General features: G+C 40.6%; 1 protein-coding gene across 12 annotated transcripts in view; it reads right to left on the bottom strand.

Annotated features, from left to right (window-relative positions):
• kcnma1a (potassium large conductance calcium-activated channel, subfamily M, alpha member 1a) overlaps nt 1–19,651 on the bottom strand; it is a 173,163-nt gene that overhangs the window by 108,178 nt on the left and 45,334 nt on the right. For all 12 annotated transcript variants that reach the window (XM_042502562.1, XM_042502561.1, XM_042502555.1 and 9 more), the window contains exon 2: nt 17,174–17,335. In XM_042502562.1, the coding sequence (XP_042358496.1) occupies nt 17,174–17,335 (162 nt within the window). The remainder of the gene's footprint in view (nt 1–17,173; nt 17,336–19,651) is intronic.

The raw sequence follows: 19,651 nt of genomic DNA on the forward strand, positions 1-19,651 counted from the left end.
TTCAAAAGATGCTAAAGAAAATAGAAGAAACACATCATGTTATTTTCACCTTAAGCTTTTTACCAGTTCGGGCACTTTTTTAATTCATTAGTATTGATTTCTCCTGAAGGGTAATTTGTCCCTACCCTCACTTTGACTGTAACATCAACATTAAGTAAAGCCATGTGCATATCACATAAAAATCACAATGAGGACACAAGCACTCATATAGCCTACAGTACATACACTGCACATTACATATACAGGCACTTGCTTTTGTGCATGCAGTAAATACATCTGCGTCCTGGCACAATGTTGGCACGCAGGGCGTACTGATAAGAAATTAAGACTTCAAAATATGTTTCACTGCTGTCCAAGGAGAGGAGAGGGAGAGGGAAGTGAGCAAAGTCACACTGCTTCTGGTCCCTCTTTGATGCATTGAGGCTTTGAAGTCAATACTGATGCAATTTAGGGCCGGAGGCGGAAGCAGACCGACAAACCATTTAATTAGCACCTTGCCATGGCTTCTAACATGAGAAAGTCTCAGTAACAAAGCCAAAAAAATGTCTAAACCTCTCTAATTTACTCACATGCAAGCTAGACTTTGTTAGATGTTTACAGTCAAAATGATTAACCCATTAAAACTTGAGCAAACTGGTTTGATCTTTTTCAAAAACATGGGGAGGAGGCAAAAAGCAACTCAACAACCCATGGCTAAAAAAACAAAGTAATTTTCACTTCTTGTAAAAAGTTACAAGAACATCACCCAAAAATAAGCACAACAAAGTTAAGTAAAAAGCAAACAAGAAAAAGGCTTTCAGGAAGTGCAAACAAATTCTGTAGCATTATTTTAAATTTAGCATTATTTTTTAATTATAAGAATTAAAAAATATTTTTTTTAACATTTTTCTCTCTCACACACACACACACACACACACACACACACACACACACAAAGCTAATCACACACACACACAAAGCTAATCGTTATTTTAGTACAAAAGGTACAAAAATCTCATTTTCCTGGCACAAAAGGGGGGATAAATAACAATAAATACCACATAAACAACAATATAAAGACATTGCAGAAATGAAAAGTAAAAAACAAAAAACAACAAGAAATTAAAATAGTAATAAAAAAAGAGTGATTTTTTTCTCAAACATGAGGTTAAATATATATTTAGAATGATTATAAATATAGTTTTCTGGACATTTTTTTCTAGTTTTTGTTTTTCTAATACATTTCTCATACTGCTCACCTCTTTCAATTTTCAGGTAATTTTCTTATCAACTTTTACCAATTTCTTGCAATCTGTGGGATATTTCATGCCAAACTGGTCATTGCCTTTTTTTTGGTTGTTGAAATATTTTTGAAAGAAATCAAACCAATTTGCTCAGGTTTCAAAGAGTCAAACAGCTTGTGAAATGCATCTAAATGCAGCACAGGAATACTGATGTCCAGCTAGGTTTGAAAGGATAAAACCAAGTCAAGTATATTGAAATAAAAAAAAAATACAACTGCAAATATGTATTTCAGCCTCTGCTGAAATCTATATCTTGATCAATCCTCATAAGAATATTCCTCTTGCTTTTATTTCCTCTCATTCCCTCCATATCTCACTTTCACCTGCCCTCTCATGTAATAATCTCCCTCCCTTCCTCGCTTCCTGTGCCTCTTACATCACCTGCGATCGTCCCCTAATGATCTCATGGAAACTGTGAGCAGTGAGCAGCGGACTGGTGGAGGTGATGTGTTTTAGGGACACTGCGTGGCCGTCCCATCCCAGGAAACAGAATCCCAGTGGGGGTAAACGGATCTGAAACCTGGCTTAGCAGATGGTCCCCACTGTGCTGACTCCTCTGATGAGCAATTAGAAGCACAAACATGACACGAGTGACAACAGCATATTCAGAACGAACCTGAGACCATATCTACGGCCGGGGCTGATACTGCCACAGGAGTCACAGGACGGTCAAAAAAGATTGAAATATGAAGCATTTAATACAGCAATGCCTACACACAAAAAGCTGGCACTCAATCATTCACCTTCCGAGGCTCTGTGCAGCACAGTAGGGAGGTGTTTGCCATCAATATAAAACCTTATGTGACAGTTGCTTTTTGTTGCCTCTTAGGTCAGTTTCAGGAGGAGTAGAAGCATATCATCTATCTTCCACCAGCGATGTTGCTGCAATGATAACCTGTCCACCCTATAAAGCAGAGGTAGGGATGCAGTCAGCCCCATCTCCAATGATCCTTTCACTCCCACACTATCTCTCTCTGTGTGACTCAGACCTGCTAATGTATAGCTGGTGAGACAGACTGAGAAGAGGAGGCAGTTTCTGCTCCACAGAGCAACTGACATGCAGCATATAAAGCCTGCACCAAGAAAATGTTAATAATTTGATACTTCATCAGTCCCCACTGGGAGATACTCGTAATGCTCAGCCCACTGCGGGGAGCTCGGAGCACAGAGTAAGTTAGAGAGCAACACCTACGTTATGGAGCTGGGAGGTATTCAGTTTGTTCTTCCAGGAGCCTCCAGGTTAATTTCTCATTATTCAGAAGAAGATTCATCATTTGCTTGTACTAAGAAACCACGAACTGATGTCACAAATAGTTTTGCCTTTTTTGCAGTCAAAAATCATGTCAATTAGGAAAAGAGTATTTCTGACTATGATGGAAATGCTCCCCTAGGGTTCACGCCTCAGAGTGGGTAAGCTGTCGTACAAACTTGACTGACAGCTGAACCATTAAGGGCGTTAAAGCACAATGTAAAGCTTATTTAAAAAACACTGATAGACAGTACAGTTTAGGGCTGCCCCCTGAAAGTTGGAGATTTAAATCATCAGTCGGAAACCCCTCAGTCAACTGAGATAGCTTCAAATTGAGAAGTTGTTTTAGTTTTTTGTTTTTTTGGTAGTCAGTGCACTGTGCAGCGTATATCTGGGGACACTGTGGTCCCCTAACTTTTCCTGCGAAGTGATGGCTCTTCACTGTAATGCTACTTATTGGCAGAGGCTGCACCTGACCCAATGCAGCAGCACAGAGGAAGAGACACTTGGCAATGTAAAGCTCTGCAATAACATTATCTTTTCTCTTCTGATTAAAGGGAGGAAATTTACAGCTCACAGTAACTTAATATGACACAGTCTCTGGCTTTTCTTTAATATCTTGTGTCAGAAAAAAATGTTGTTGTGCATTTGCCACTGAGCCCCATTCAAACTGTATAACTTTGTATGAAAAAACAGTAGTTCAAAGGCCAGATCTGATTTGACTGACATAATGCTGAGTCAGGTACAGCCCTAGCACAGTTAGCCGTTACTGTAGAATGAGGACCACTCGATAGGGCGTCTATAGAAATCTATTTTAGCATATGCAGGTATGCTGTTAAGTTGTTAAGTGTGCTGCAGGTGACTAATTAGCTATCTATACATAAGCAATGCATGCCTCAAGGGTGGATGTTGACTAATTAAGAAAGCCTAGGTGGAGAACAAGATGTGTTTGCAGACAAGGAGGAGATATTAGTGGAAAACAACTTATTTAGACCTGGAGGCTACTGCCAGATTTTTATGTTAAATATGAGGACACAGTGCTCTGTGTAGTTGCCTGTTCCTCCACCGACCTGCTCCATGGTTACTTTCTTGGGTTTCCAAGTAACCACATTCTCCCAACTTGTTAAATACAGACGCTTTGTGAGTGGCCCTTAAGGTCAAACTATGAATCTCTATCCCTGCAGCTTCAGTTTTGGACCCTTAGGAACAGCGTATCTTTTTTTTTTTTTTTTTTTTATCTGGTTACATGCACTGTGTCTTTTCAAAATAAACTTTCATTTTCACAGGAAATGTACACTTCCTGCTCATTAAATGTTTACAGTCTCTTTTCAAAATAAATTAAGAACAAAATCTTTAAAATCTTAGTTTTTCAGTTTCCTCCTTTAGATGGAGGCAACAAAAGTATGTGGTTATGTTAAGAAAAGAAATCTCAAGGTTTTCCTTAAAATAAGTACATCTGGTACAAACATAATGCAGTGTCATGGAATATGCATTATATATGTCACATGACATACATCACTTGTGTGGTATGCTACACATATATGCACAAAAATACTTGACTGACTTTTAGTTTAACACATAGTTTGTTTGACACACCCACCTCCTCTCCCCCTCTGCCTATGTGGACTTTCTCACCCTTTCTGTTATGGCATTTGCTCTGAGCATCAAAAATGGCACCACCCTGAGTGTCTCATACTGCCACTAAAGGGTGCCTCTATGCAGCTGTATCTGATGCCAAGGGCCACTGACTGAGGGTCAGTTGGGGAGTTTGGAGTGAGACCAGGTTGAGTTCTTATTTACATGAAAATTAAGAAATCCACTGGCTGGAAAAAGCCAAGTGTTATGCAATTATTACCTAAGTGCAAGTAAACACGCTGATTATTATTGTCAGCCTATGACAGAATGGTGCTTTATGCTAATGCAGTATAAAAGATGCAAACCATTTTCACTTCAATTTTTATTAACAAAGAAGGCTTAAAACAGAGGTTGTCTTTTCTTTACACTATAATAATGCACTTCTGCATCAGTAGGAAAATGAAAGAACTCCTGTTTAATCAGCAGTATTGCAACCAAAGGATTTTTTTATTCTTTTCTAATCTTGGTAATGTCCTCTGTCCTGAATGCTATTTTTGGAAAGCTTTAAGAAATGTGTCTGGCAGTGGCAGGAGTGTTAGATGTGGTTGGATCAATGTGATGCTGCAAGTTCTGATCCATTAGGTGTGCGTCATCCCAGAGGCACTGAGTCACTCAGCACTCCTCCCCAAGACCATATCAGGCAGCCATGACAAAAATTAGACAGGGAGAGCGCTGTCTCGGAGGTGACAGGGGGCTCCAAATGACAAACATGAGAACGTCTGCATCCTCCGTGACTGCCTACTTAGGTCCCTCTCTGTCTGCACGCAATTTTCTGCCTGTCCATTTGCCTATTTGCCTGTCAACTGTTTGCACTGTGATGTGTGCCTAGAACTATCCGTCTGTCCGTCTGTCTGTCTGTCTGTCTGTCTGTCTGTCTCTAGCCTGCAGTCTAATGTGACTCTAAATGTAATCTCATTTCTGACTACCCTGTCAGTCTTCAGCCTGAGGTCTCAGCAGAGCATAAATAATCAAATTGTGAAAAGTAAACAGAATATCATTACTGCTGTCACTTGCTGAGATTCAAGGTGGGCCATATTTGAATTATATAATAGCCTGAACAACTTGTTTTAAAGCGACGGTGGGTTTGTTATAATTGGCTAGGTGATTTTTTAGATTTCCTTATGACCCACTCCATTGGCAACGCCATCAGATATAAGAAACCGATTATGAAATACAATATTTGAACTTTTTACTTCATCGTTTTAGTTACAGGGGCATGATTTGATTTGTGAGTATTTTTAGAATGAATGTGCCGACTCGTTTCTCTCTGCCCAGACTAAAGGAAGCAAATGAATATGCACTGTCGCCACAGTGTCTCAGACACATTACCTTGTAAGTCACAGGTGACTTTGATCTAATAAGGAGAAGGCTGGGTAGCCAGCTAAGTGAAACATCACTCCTGTGTCTGCTCTCTTGACCTTTTCCTCTGCAGAACAGTCTGAGCGAGGGTGGGACAGACAAGGGCACCGGGGCTGCAGCAAGAGAAGACGGGCGTAGGTCATTGGCTCTTTAGCGATTGAGGCCCAGGTGGCAAATGGATGGCTTAATAGAGGGAGGGGGTGGGGATAAGCAATGATGAGTCATCCAGCAGAACGGCTCAGAGTTATGACAGGCCCAAAGCGAGGCTGCAGGGAAAATCATTCATGACCACAAATTGTGACCAACTTCGTGTTGTAAAATTTTCCCTAGATAGCTGCAATTTCAAAAGCGGCGGGGTGTTGACCAATTAAATGGAACAAAGTAAGAAATTCAACAATATCTACACTGTAGCATGAATGGTGTTATTAATTAGGTGATACAAGCTTTAATTTTAAGCCATGGTCCATATTTAAAGTAAAACTTACTGAATCTTTCTTCTCTGGTTCATCTGGTTAAAGCTGGTTTAAATCTGGCCAGTTTTAAACAAGCTTTGTATTATGGCAATGTGGGTAATAAAAATGAACTGTGTTAAACTTCCCTCCATTTTGCTTCAGATCAAGAGGCTGCTCATTTGCCAGCTAAAATCTGTTTTGCATCATCTGAGAGAAAGAGAGGAGTGGCTCTCTCTCTTGATCTATCTATTCAGCCCAAGAGCCCGCAAAAATCCATCAGATGTTGCATTTTGTGTCATGCAGGAAAATTTTCACTGGGTCTTGAGCTGTTGCTTGAACTACAGATTTTACTTCCTCCTCCATATTTTAATGCACTGTTTGGCTGTAATACAAGAGTCTGAGAACAGGGAATAAGTGCCATACTGTTTCCTGTAGTGTGAAACACAGCGGCTAAGAAAAAAATGACATCAAGCGGTCATATGAGGCATTGCTGATCAAAGACTAACCAAGATTCTGTAATTGCATTGACTATTTCTTGACTAAAATGTTTTCTGAAATGTGTTTTAACTTACGGTTTAACTGTAAACAGCAAGCCACATTACGTCACTTACTAGAAGAAGTGTTTACTGGTCTGATGCAGTACAGTGCATTGAGGTATTTGGAGTTATTCTATCTTTCGAGCAAAGGTAAATGCCATATCCCTTTTCCTCTGTTTTGTCTGGTCATGTAGGACCAATTTCAAAAGCATTTGTGCCTTAATGCTGCATAGAAAGACCAGTTTTATGAAAAGATCACCTTTCCAGCAGTGAAATACTTCTGTAAGGAACTCTAGCTGTAGCTGTAGTTGTTTCACACTCTGTACTTTTCCTCTACTCTTACATGACAGAATTTGAAACTGAATATTTTCTGGATAATATAATAGCGTACGCTGTGCCTGTATTTATATATGCATGCTCAGATGTGCAGCACTATGTCTGCCTGCTAAGTGAGAAAGCAGTGTGTGAATTTCTACCAGCTAAAACGATGCAGCTCGATGGCAGGGCTCCCTGTTGCTCTTCTTTCCTCCTATGACACCCTGCTTTCCCTCTCATCACCCCACCCCCCACCTCCCTCTTCACCGCTCAGTAAACGACTTATGTTTCTTATGTGGCGGCAGCCCAGAAAAACCGAGCCAGCAGGGCTGCCTTCACACAGCTGACGCGTGGCTATGGTATGAGAACACATTCTGAACCAACACTTAATCCAGTGACATGTAACACTAAATCAAAGACTGAAACTCATAAAAAACATATTAACAGACATTAATCATTACATGAAATGATTTACAAATGATCATATGTACTTGTGTTTTTCATACACTTAACACAACATTAATATCTCCAAAAATACAATGCAAAACTTAGCTAAAAATAGAATATCTTTATTAACACAACTAAGTGTCAACAGCCATCTATACTGTACAGCTGTTTTGCGCAGCATTGCTTTGAGCTAAATGTCAACTTAATCATGCCACCATGCTCACTATGACAATGCTAACATGATAATTTTTTCACAGGTATCATGTTAACTATGTTCCCCATTTTGGTTTAGCCTGTCAGCATGGTAACAGTTGCCAGTGTTGTGCATGAACAGGCTCTTTTAGCTCATTCATTTAACATGCTCATATTTTTGGTGAACAGTGAACTAAACTCATCAGTTTGCAATTTATGAACTTGGATGTGAGTGTTGTTTCCTTTTGTGATACTCATTTTACAGCACAAAAGGATTTAAGGCAACCAGCATGCTGACGCAACACACAGCACAGCACCAGCAAAAAATGCAGCAACCAGTGCTGCTAAAGCCAGTTCATATACAACTGTACACCTTTTGAATTTAACTCTTTCTGTGTCACGGCAGACTGATGAGGCTTTATTGAATCACCATAAGACATACTTCATTCAAAATCAACAGAATTGGTTGGTGCATGCTGTGCACTACATACAATGACTTTAATATAAAGAGGTGAGCCTATATTCATGACGGTATTGAAAAAATACCTTAGGGATTATTAAATACCCTAGTATACTGTAATACTGTGATACCGCCCAAGCCTAATACTGACAGAAATAATCTCAAATTGTTTCTACCAGTTCCGAAAAAACAAGACATCACCCACATAGGCAAAGAATTTGAAGCATCCCACCAATTTTGGAAAATATCTGCAAATGAATGATCACAAGATTTGATTTCTCTTAAAGAACAGAAAACAGAAACTAGTTAATTTTAATGTGTGAACTGAACTTTGAGCTAGCTCTTGTGAAGAGTGAACTTGCACAACAATAGCAGTTGCTTGTTAGCACTAAACACAACAGATAGCCGAGGCTGATGGGAGTGCCAGTAGTTTTGCAGGCACTTGGTCATTCACCAAAGAATTGGAAAAATTCACATTTTGACCTATTAATAACACTAGAGGAAGAATCAAAGAATCAAAGTCAAAAAAATCAAATCAAATCTATCCAATAGCTGATGAGATATTTCAGTCTTGACCAAAGTGATGGAGCGACTGAAGAAAAAAACTACCAGCATTTCTATCACTGGAGTCTTGCAGCAAGGATGGCTCAAAACCAAGCCCTGACTAAATCAATGCCAAGAAATATTTATATGCATGGCCACACCCACCACTGACTCTCTGTAACAAACCTCTATAGTTATCCTGATCTAATACTTTGATTTCATATTTTAAAGGAAATTATTTATGCTCTCTATACAAACCATTTTTGTTAATACCTCATCCTCAGACAGCCTTGTTGGATTATTGTGCTGGTACATGCATATATTCTGTCAACTTTGGCTGGCTCCACACCCATTTTTCGCTTCGTGCTCCCTCTACCTCACTCTCTGCTGCACTGGTTGTCCCCCATGGTCCCTCCAGCATAAACAGCTATTCATCACCGTTCAGAGGATTTAAGTCAATGCCAATTGGATTGCAATCGACTGAACTGATAAATTACGGCAAATGACGAAATGAATAAGCTGCTCAGCTAGCTAAAGTCAACAACGGGGAGAAATGGGAGGGAGGCAAAGAGACAGCCTGGAGGCTTCAGAGGGTACCGAGTTTGAGTTAAGGGAATAGGAGCAAACTGGCTCAGAAATTGAGTTTCATTATAAAGGAACACACTGCTGGAGCAAAGTGTCATGTCACCAAATGCTGAAGCACAGAGGTGAAAAATTTATAGATTTGTCCGTGTCCACTGATATTAATTTACAGAGAAATTGGGTTGTGAAGAGTGTGACAAAATCTGGAGAGAGATGATATCTGCGGCTGTCGATTGTTCACTTCTCATGTCAACATGACAGGCGCTTTCTAAGACGGAACCTTTGACAGACACTATGGGAACTGAGTGTTTGTGTGCACATATGTGTGTATATCTGTCTATGTTTGCAGGGTAGAGCTGGGTGATGATTCAAAATGCCGATTTTTGATTTTTGACTTTCAGCAGAATCATGAATATTTGATCATATTGATATTGTTGTGCAATTTTCTGTTGTATATACAGAGTTTGGACCCATGCATTGCAAAACAGTAAAACATAGTTTACTGTTTTGAACAAAAGTTTGATTATTTATATGATTTTATATATTTAGCCATATCATGGTGTTTACTAATATGCAAAAATATCATTAGAAATATTATGATGGTAATTTCAACCATATCAGTCAGTCTAAGTTCAGGGTGTACACCTGCATATGTGTCTGTATGTGAGTGGGAGGATGTGTTTGTTGTTCAGCTTCCTTATTCATGCGCAACACTTACTGCTCCCCGAGGATGGATAAAACACTATGTAGTAAAATCTTAGCTCATGCAATCTTGCAGTATAATTGGCAAGATAGTTTATCCTACTGAATGCATATGAGGACACTTAAGCTCCTTTCATACATGAAGACTGTGTGTGTGAAATCCAGGGATTTCTGGGAGAACTTCCGGCACCGGGTCTGTGTGAATGGGAGCACAGATTGATCTCCAGGAAAATCTGTATTGCATATATATATATATATACACACACACACACTTTGCTGCTTCTATGCAAAGGGATGAGGCTATTGTTACGGTGGAACATGATGTGGGAGATGGTGCTGTGTTGACAGCTGTAACCACGCTGAGGAGTTTACTGACAGTAATAAATTAGTTCCACACACTCGACGGGAAAGCGTAATTAGCCAGCCCAAACAGACACACACAGACATGCATTGACACATTCATGCATGCAGAACACATTGCCTTGCACAAGCGCACAACACACACACAGCATGGAGAAACATACTGTATCTACTCAGGCAAACACATCAGACGCAGACACATACGTTCATGGGTAAACTCAGGGATGCAAACAGACTCTGGCAATACCCAACGGCTGCTGTAAAAAACACATAAATATGCTTATGCAAGTCCAAAGGACTGTCAGTATGAAACTGTACTTTTACAAAGGGGTACATACACACTGCACCAACATAAACAATGCCAGTCTGAAAAATAGAACATCGTGAATGACAGCTGTTCTCTGTGCAGGAAGTCACAGGGGGTGTGAGAGAGCACGTTCACACTTATTTTCTCCACAACAGGATGTTTGAGGACTCGTGGAAACACAATAGAACGTACCCACAGTGTCCTTACACATTTTGTACAATCTCACCTTGTTTCCTGCCAAGACACACACTATAAGCAACTGCCCTTACACATGAGATAGAAAAATGGAGAAAATAGGATAAGTGAGGGGTAACCACAGGTAGAAAGTGTGCTTCCTGTCAAAAGCTCCACTGCAGAATCGGTTTTCAAAACAGATGTAGTGCGCTGGGTTTGTTACAATTGCAGTTAGAATGCATGTGCTGTCACTCCACTGCAGAGATGGACAGATGTGTTGTATTTGCAGATGATAAGGGTCAATATGCAGAGTGCTATGCAGTGTGTGGGCGGATGGGTAGGCAGAGGGATGACCACAGGGTTTAGGGAGCGGACCATGCGAACAGATGGTCCCTGGTTGCCACCCAAGATCCCATTAAGAAAGATGGCAGGGCTGACCTATTTCTGGACCCACCATGCCGTGCAAATCTACTGCACAGAGCGATAGGGCGAATCTACAGTCATAGGTTATAATCCTCGCTGTTTTCTTTGGACATTATGGTATTATATACGTTGTTATTGTAGCATTAATGCAGGAATCAATTAGATCAGACGCTGTGGTAATGCGGCAGAAGAATTCAACCCACTCACATTTCCAGCTGTCCAACTAGTCATTTTCTCGGACATTGTACCCTTGAGTGCTTAATGAGGTCTTTCTACAAAGCAACTGGGGTGATACGGTTGTCAAGAGAGCAATGAGCCATCCACTGTCAGATCAGAGGTGCTCCACGTTTCACCTATGTATGTAACACATGCAGCGCCTTTGTGTGGACAGCTGTCTCGCGGGGCTCGCAGAGACACTTCCTCCTTAAGCTGCAGCTGGCACTTGGTCGCTTAGTTGCTTCCTGCTCCGCATAAGTCCCCACAGAATGACTTCTGCACCTATAAATCAATTTCCAAAAACTTCTTTTAAAATCATCTTAAAATATTTGGAAGTGATTATGCAATTTCCCTTTGGGGATCGATATAGTATTTCTGATTCTGATTCTGATACTGTTAGAAAATCTGTTTTAATTCATCTTTTTTTATTTGATGACTGCATTACCTGCTTTTTTCTCTTTGACTTGATTTCTTTCAAAAACACGGGAAGAAGGCAATAAGCAACTTAGCACGAAATGTCCCAAAAATTAGCAAGAAATTACTAAAAAAAAAAAGTTAAATAAGCACAAAAAAGAAAAAGAGGAAAACAAACAGGAAAAGTATCTTAAGAAAGTGCTACAAAAATTACACAATTTGAAATATCTAATTATATTTAAATATTAAAATTATAATATCATATTACAAATAATTTTTAATTATAACTATTTAAAGTTATTACAATCATTTACAATTATTTACAGAATTAGAAATATGTTTTTTTTTTACATTTTTCTTTAGTTTATTAAGAATATGTAATACTACAAACACAGCTAGATTTCAGGTAATTTTCTTGTTACCTTGCACTAGTTTTTTTTGCAATTTGCGGGACATTTTGAAAGAAATCAAACCAATTTTCTAAGTTTCAAAGGTTTAAATGCTTGTGAAAGTGCTTCTGAATGGGTTTAAGCAATTCAGCCATTTTTATAGTGTAGACTCCTTTGTTTCCTTGACACAAAAGGGGGAATGAATAAAAATAATAATAATAATAATAATAAAAATAAATAAACAACAATATAAACATAGGTGTCCATATCAGTTATCAGCCAAAACTGTTATTTTAAACATATCAACCCAGAATTTCAAAATGGGTGCATCCCTACTGGATAGCTAGAGCTTGGAGAGAGACAGAAAAGGCTGGAGAGAGAGGGGAAGACATGCAGCAAAGGGCACACGCTGGATTCAAACCCGGGCCGCTGCAGTGAAGACTCAGTCTTGATACATGGTGCACACGCTGCTCTATTATGTTTAAGTTCATTACCCCTCATGTTTTTCCCTTTGACCCCGCGCTCAGTGTCAACTGAAAACCACACTGAGGCAGGTCATGTGTGAGTGAGGCGATAAATATTTGATAAGGTGATATTATAAAGGTGATGGGTGATACAAAAAGCTAAAGACCCAGAGCAGCAACACTGGCTGGCGCAGCATCAATCATTTCCCCTGGTATTTTATAAGGCACATAAGGTGACATGGAGCCTAATCGAAATTGGATATATGGCCCCGTGTGTGTGTGTGTGTGTGTGTGTGTGTGTGTGTGTGTGTGTGTGTGTGAGGCTCATGCATGTAGGTTACAGAGGCTATGATCACACGACGACAGGGAACTCTGACATACGATCAGTCTGAGGAAACAACATATTATCAGCACCTTTGTCTCTTGTGAAGGCGCAGTGATGTACACATACATTCTCACACACACCTGCTGCTCTTTGTTTACTGTTATTACATGAGCTGTAATAGCTTTCTGCTCTTGCAGCCGATAGCTGCTAGATGGTACTTCTTTACAACAGGATCGCTAATGACCCGATTGATTAGCAGGCAGTACATGTCTCATCTTAACCCTTTGAAACCTGGAAGGACATCGGTTTTCTTGGGTTGCATTCAGGCGCCTTTCACATGTATTTAAAGCTTTGAAGCCTGAGCAAATTCATTTCTTTTGACAACATGGCTAAAAAGTCACTGAGCAACTTGTAAATGTCATGTCCCACAAACTGCAAGAAATAAGGTAAAGATGACAAGAAAATTACCTGAAAATTACCTTTTCTTGTGACTCTTAACTTGCAACTTTTTCCCGTGTTTTTAAAGTAATCAAACCCATTTCCTTAGATTTCAAAGGGTTAATGGTTATGCGGTGTAGGTGGACGTGTGCTCATTCAATTATTTTCTTATCAGAGCAAAGTAGTTACGCAAAGTCACATTGGGCTTCAATAACAAAACGGTTCTCGTCATTCGACCCAGCGTGAGGATACAATATGGGGGGACTCCAGGGCCAGGCTGCTGCCACGGGTGGATTTAAATTTGTCTGGTGATTCAATAAGCCTGGGGGTACACTTGATCTTTCCCTGGCAGTGAAGTCATCAAGGCAAACAAATGAACGGAGATGGAGGGCTCTGCTGTTCTGCCTACCAGAGGCTATCCGTCTCAATCTGCTTTGGCTTTGGCTCTTCCACCTGGATAGAATGGAGCCTGTATCAAGCTTTAATCCTACCTGTGTGTCTATGTGTGTGTGTGTGTGTGTGTGTTATTTCTGCTCTGCTCTGCCCAGGCAGACACCCCCCTAATGTCAGATGACTGAGCGCCACTACACGGCAGTTGCCATGGTTACCAGCCAGGTTCTGTGTACACGGATACTCATCGCAATTTTTGATCTGCAGTGAAGCACTGATGGGAGAGCAAGAGTCCCACAAAATCACCCACCCACACACACACACACACACACACACAGGCTCACACACACATACACGTATACACACAAGCACACTTTGGCAGTTACACGAGCTGTCATACATGTACTGTATAAGTGGAGAAATACTAGCATGCAAGCATCCACAAATGTACACATTCCACCCACATGCTCATTCACCTACACGGAGTACTGTACACAATATCGTCCTGCATGTCATTAGACTGAGCACGTAAGCAAACACAGCCTGCTGGGCAGAATTATCAGCCCCACCAGAAGTAGAACAAATCACAGTAGGTGATACACCGGGATATCTCTACGCCTAGAAACCCCTTTAAAGCAGCCAGTGTCGTATTTCTCACTCACTCTCACAACCACTCTGTGTTTCACTCTCCATCTGTCCGTCTGTCTCTCTGTCAGTGTGTCTGTCTCTACATTTCTTTGCTCTCTCTCTCCCATACACACACACAAACACACATATACATACAGGGCAGATTGGGAGCACTCAGTCAGAGCAGAAGATGAAAGCGAGAAGGAGCTGTGTCCATGCCAGCGAAGCTGTGCGAGTGGGGAAGTGATGAAAGAGCGGCTCATTTAGTAAATTGACAGCTCCCTTCAGGATTCTTCATCTTCTTTGCCATGAAGGGCCTGAATCCTTCTCAACTCCCAGCTATTCTCGCCAGGCGTGAAGAAACTGTCACATTCCAGCAAACATTAACAATGACAGTGTTAGTATTTTAGTTTGGATCCATCTCTCTCCTGACTCCCACCGCTGCTTCATTCAGTGCACAGATGCACAGAGGAAGTCTGTGCAAGACAGACATGCTGCTGTTAATACTCTGACGCAAGTTTGGATGCAAAAGGAGAGCTAGACAAGACAGAGCTGAGAATAGATAAATAAGAATGTTCCCAATCTACAGCTGGTGTAAGAAACTCTTATACAATATGTAAATGAGCACACATTGTTAATGCACAGTCTGTGCATGTCCTGGCATAAACCACACCCTAAATTTCTCAGATAAACAGGAAGTAAAAAGAAATACAGCCATGCATGCAGGTCATAAGCCTCTGCGCAATAGTCAAGTTGCATTTACAGTTTACATCCATGTCTGTGACAACATGGATGCTTCACACACATCTTAACCTCAGCAGCACAGCAGATCCATACAAGATTAGTGTCATCAATTCAATCCCTTTCTGTTCTTGACCAAAAAAGTGTTTTTACAGAACATTATGATGTTACAGTGAAGTTGACCTTAACTTCTTGGAAATAAAATGCCAGAACTTCATCATCATATGCTATTAGACATTTGTGTGAAATCTGAGCACATGAATTCTTGAGTTATGGTCAAAAACATGTTTTATAAGGTCACCATGACCTTGACCTTCTAATCCCTTCGTTCTTGTGTCCAAGTGGACGTTTGTGCCAAATTTAAGGTCCCTCAAGGTTTTCTTAAGATATTGCATTCAAAAGAATGAGATGACTGCAAGGTCACAGTGACCTTTACCTTTGAACACCAAAATCTAATCAGTTAATCCTATGGTCCACTCAAATGTTTGAGCCAAATTTGAAGATATTCCCTCAAGGTGCTCTTGCGTTCACAAGAACAGACCGGATGGATGGACGGGCAGACGGACAGATGGACCAACAACCCAAAAAAATAATAAAAAGCTGCTGTTGCGGGACAACTGATGCAGAGACTCTCAATATCTTACAGTATCTCAATGAGAAGATGCAAACACTGACAGGGAAATAAAAAAAGGTCCTGTCAATCCATTCAAGTACGTATGGACATGACAAGAAATTATGGATGGATTTCCGAGCAGGCCTTGCAGTGTCAGGGGATACCCCTGGCCTTTACTTCCAACATGTCTAATGTCAAATTAACACATATCGACCAGGTAGAGACACAAAATTACCTCAAAGAGACACAAAGCACCACAAGGAGACACAAAATGACCACAAGGAGACACAAAATGACCACAAAGTCTGTACTCTTGTTCCTGTGAGGGGTGGTAGGGCACTTTGCATATCTCTGCCCAGGGACCTATTCCCTCTTAATCCGCCCATGCTGTAAATGACTTTAATGGGCCCCAGTTCTAATTAAACACTGTGCAGCTAATAGAACAAGGCTACTAGTTAAAGGCAGGATGCTGCTCAGCGGAGCTAGCGTGGAAGACATCTTGCTCAGCTGAGGGAAAGAGAACATGAGCTGCTGACAGAAAAGTGCTTTTTAATTTTAATTATGAATTTTGGTGCAGTTGCATGAAGCAGCACAAGGCAGAGGAGACATTTTTGAGACTGAATCAAATGTTCACAGTGTGTTTGTACAACCGAGAACTGTGTCCTTATCACAAGCAGTTCAAACAGAATATGTATCCCGAGGTCATTTAAGTCGCTTGGCATTACACACATCAGCCAATTCGATCACTGAGACAATTTTCTTTGTGACGATCGATGGACAGACTTAGCTGTGATTATATTGAAAAATGAAAACTCAACAGGATGAACAGCTGCACAGCATTATATATATGAGTAAGAGCTGCAGATACTTCAGGATTTGGCAAAGAGTTGTAGAGCGCAGGAGAGATTCTGGGTGCAGAGTGAGGGATAAAGCTAAAGAAAGGAGGGTCAGCGGGGGAGAGGGACTGTAATTCATATCGAGAGAAAAGCCACAGTGACAGCCTCTTACCTACTGCACAAACACCATGCTACCTCTCATACTTGACAAATAAATCTCCCCATCACATACACACAAGCTTGCGCACACACACAAATCCACACACACACACACACACACACTCATTGGTTCAGCTGGCAGAGGCACTGCAGAGTGAGTTACAGCGTGCCACACATAGGCCATTGCAGCAGAAAGAAGGCTGGACGGTGCCAGCCAAATAGCCGACTGCGATTCAGCGAGGACTGAGCATCCGCTAGCTTCTGTGGGGATCAAATTAATATCCCTACAGTATGTCTCCGGTGGGACCTGTATAGAACAGGTGAGTAAATGTGTACATGGCAGTGGATTATACAGTAGATTCATCTGAAAGCCAACTTGGGTGTGAAAACCAGTTGCAGCCTGCTGGCCTGAGGAAAGACCAAACTGCACTTATCTAATTGCGGGTTGAGCAAATGATTTGTGTCAAAAAAAGGTGCTAATGGATTGGAGTCTGGATTTAGGTTTTGAGACATTTATATCCATTAAATGAGGGACAGCCTACCAGAACTCTGCCAGTGAGTGTCTGTGCGGAGATCATGACGCCAGCCCAGTCTTTGACGGAAGTCATCCATCCCACCTCGCTGACCGGGGCCTCCTCCTTCTCATCACCCTTTGGTCTGTCTGCTGCCGGATTGTTGGCGGGATTGATCACCTTTTGAGCCTCCTGGAAGAAAAATAATAATCTGTGTGAGGAGATGGAGCATATTAAAGATAAAAACAGAGATATGGTCGGCTCTCTTGCAGAAAGCCCTGAGGGCATTTTTCTCATTAATTCATGACTTGGTGGTGAAAAAAAAATTGTGATTTTTTTTTCTTGTAAATTTCCAACTGTAACGTTAGAGAGTATCTTCTTGTAAATTTACAATTTAACATAAGAAAGTTTGAGTTTTTTCTGATCTTCTTAGATTATTAACCTCTCCTCCAGTTTTTTTTTAAAAAACCTATAGTGGCCCAACGACACCATCACAGATAGGGGTGGGCAATATGGCCCCAAAATATTATCACTTTTTTTTATTATGATTATCATTGTCATTATTTCAGGGGATTTTTGCAATGACAATATCACAGAACATTGAATATAGAACATATTAATTTCTTGAATGTTCAATTGCAACAAAATAAGCATTTTAGTTTCATATATTAGCAGAAACGGAACAGTTTGCCTTCAAATATTCAGTAAAAACTAGAAAAAAATTATCCCTCAATTCTTTATTTTTGCAAACACTTACAGTTAATCAGAGTGAGATTCAGATTCTGTATAAAACATAAATAGTACAGCAAGAAAAAACAAACAAAACAAGATCTAAACAGCTACCAAATGGAAAAAAAAAATACCTGGTATAATGTAACTAGTATATGTATATATAAAATAAATCAAGAGGCAATTTCATTCTCTTTTGGAAAAATCCTTAAAGATAAAGTTGTTAAGGTCCACTTGGACCTGCATGCTCTGTCAGTTCTCCTCTACTCTTCCTGCTGCAATGTGTGTTATTCAGTGCTAAACATCAACCTAAGTTTAGTTCAGTCAATTCAATTCAATTCAAGGAGACTTTATTGGCATGACCACAATCAAACAGTTTTTCCAAAGCACATTTTAACAGTTGTTCTTAACATGGAACAGTATAGAGAAAGAATAACAACTATTATGTCGATTGGCCCCCCCCATTTACAGATATCAGCTCCTATTGTAAAGCAATGTCCTGTTAAGTGGACAGCTAAGGCTTCAGTGCTCCTGAGCTCATGCATGTCCACATTCATGACAAGCTACAACCTCTGAGGGCAAAAACAAAGGAATGCATTTGCAGCCATCACGCCATGATGGCATCCATCTGCTATATGTTGAATATGTGTGTTTGAATGAGTTTAAGTGCATGTGTGTGTTAGAGAACGACAGAATGGAGTCACTCTCCCCGTTATGCACATATGGCTCTTTAAGTTAATTGTTCTGCAGGGTTGAGAGAGTAAAACCATTATTCTCATGCAGGCCTTTCAACGTTACTTCTAGTGTCCGACTGAGTGAGCAGGGTTGCATGGCAGTTCATTGACATGCTTTGCTTGGCACCGTCGCTGCATGCAGCTGTTGCTCTCCAGCTAGTCACTCATTCCTGATTTGACACAAGCAGGCAATCAGCTTCCCTGTCATCCTGGCAGAAAAGGGAATGACTGGATTTCCTTGTCTTTAACAGCCTTTGAGGCAACATTATCCTACAATTACACGCACAAAGACACAGAGTAAAGGTTTGTATGTGTCATCGTCAGCCTTATAAAATCACAGGGTTAGGCCCAGCAAATGGCGTCCGCAGAGAATCCCTGGAATTGCAACAACTTTCAACCCTCTTAATGGCGGCCCATTGCTCCTTTCCAGGCTCATATTACAGCAGGTCACACATGCAGCACTTGGAACGCGTTTTACAATGTCCCTCCTCAAAGTGACATCCGACAAGTAGCCATCAAAGAGAATTATGTGCCATGTCAACAAAGCAAAATTTTTTTCTCAGTACTGCACATTTCACATTGCTACGGTTTGTTTGCATGACCCCTGTACATAACATTCAAAAACGATGACGCAAAACAAAACAAAAAAATGATTTCTGTGTACAGCGAGTTTGTTTTTGTTACACAAGACACATTTCATTCCAGGAAAAGAGTACGCAACCAAAAGGCCAAGCAGCCACTGAGGTGACCAATACTGTACATGCCCACATGCAACACAAAAACAAACCAGACTGCAACTTGAGTATTTCTGCAGGGCTAAAGAGCAGTGCTATTACAGATGAGCCCAAGAGAGTGCTCTGTCCATTTCAAGAGGATTGTCTGGTCAAATTGGATTACATTTCATAATGATATGGCATGGACACAGCTGCCATTTTCCTAATTTGATTCCTACCCCATAACAATGCCAATAAAGTGGCCCTAAAAAAGCCTGACTTAGTCATAAGATCATTATCTGCTCCTGCCGTCGGGCCTCTCAGCACTGCCG

This window comes from Plectropomus leopardus, chromosome 15, assembly GCF_008729295.1.
Source record: "Plectropomus leopardus isolate mb chromosome 15, YSFRI_Pleo_2.0, whole genome shotgun sequence".
NCBI classification, from domain to species: Eukaryota; Metazoa; Chordata; class Actinopteri; order Perciformes; family Serranidae; genus Plectropomus; species Plectropomus leopardus.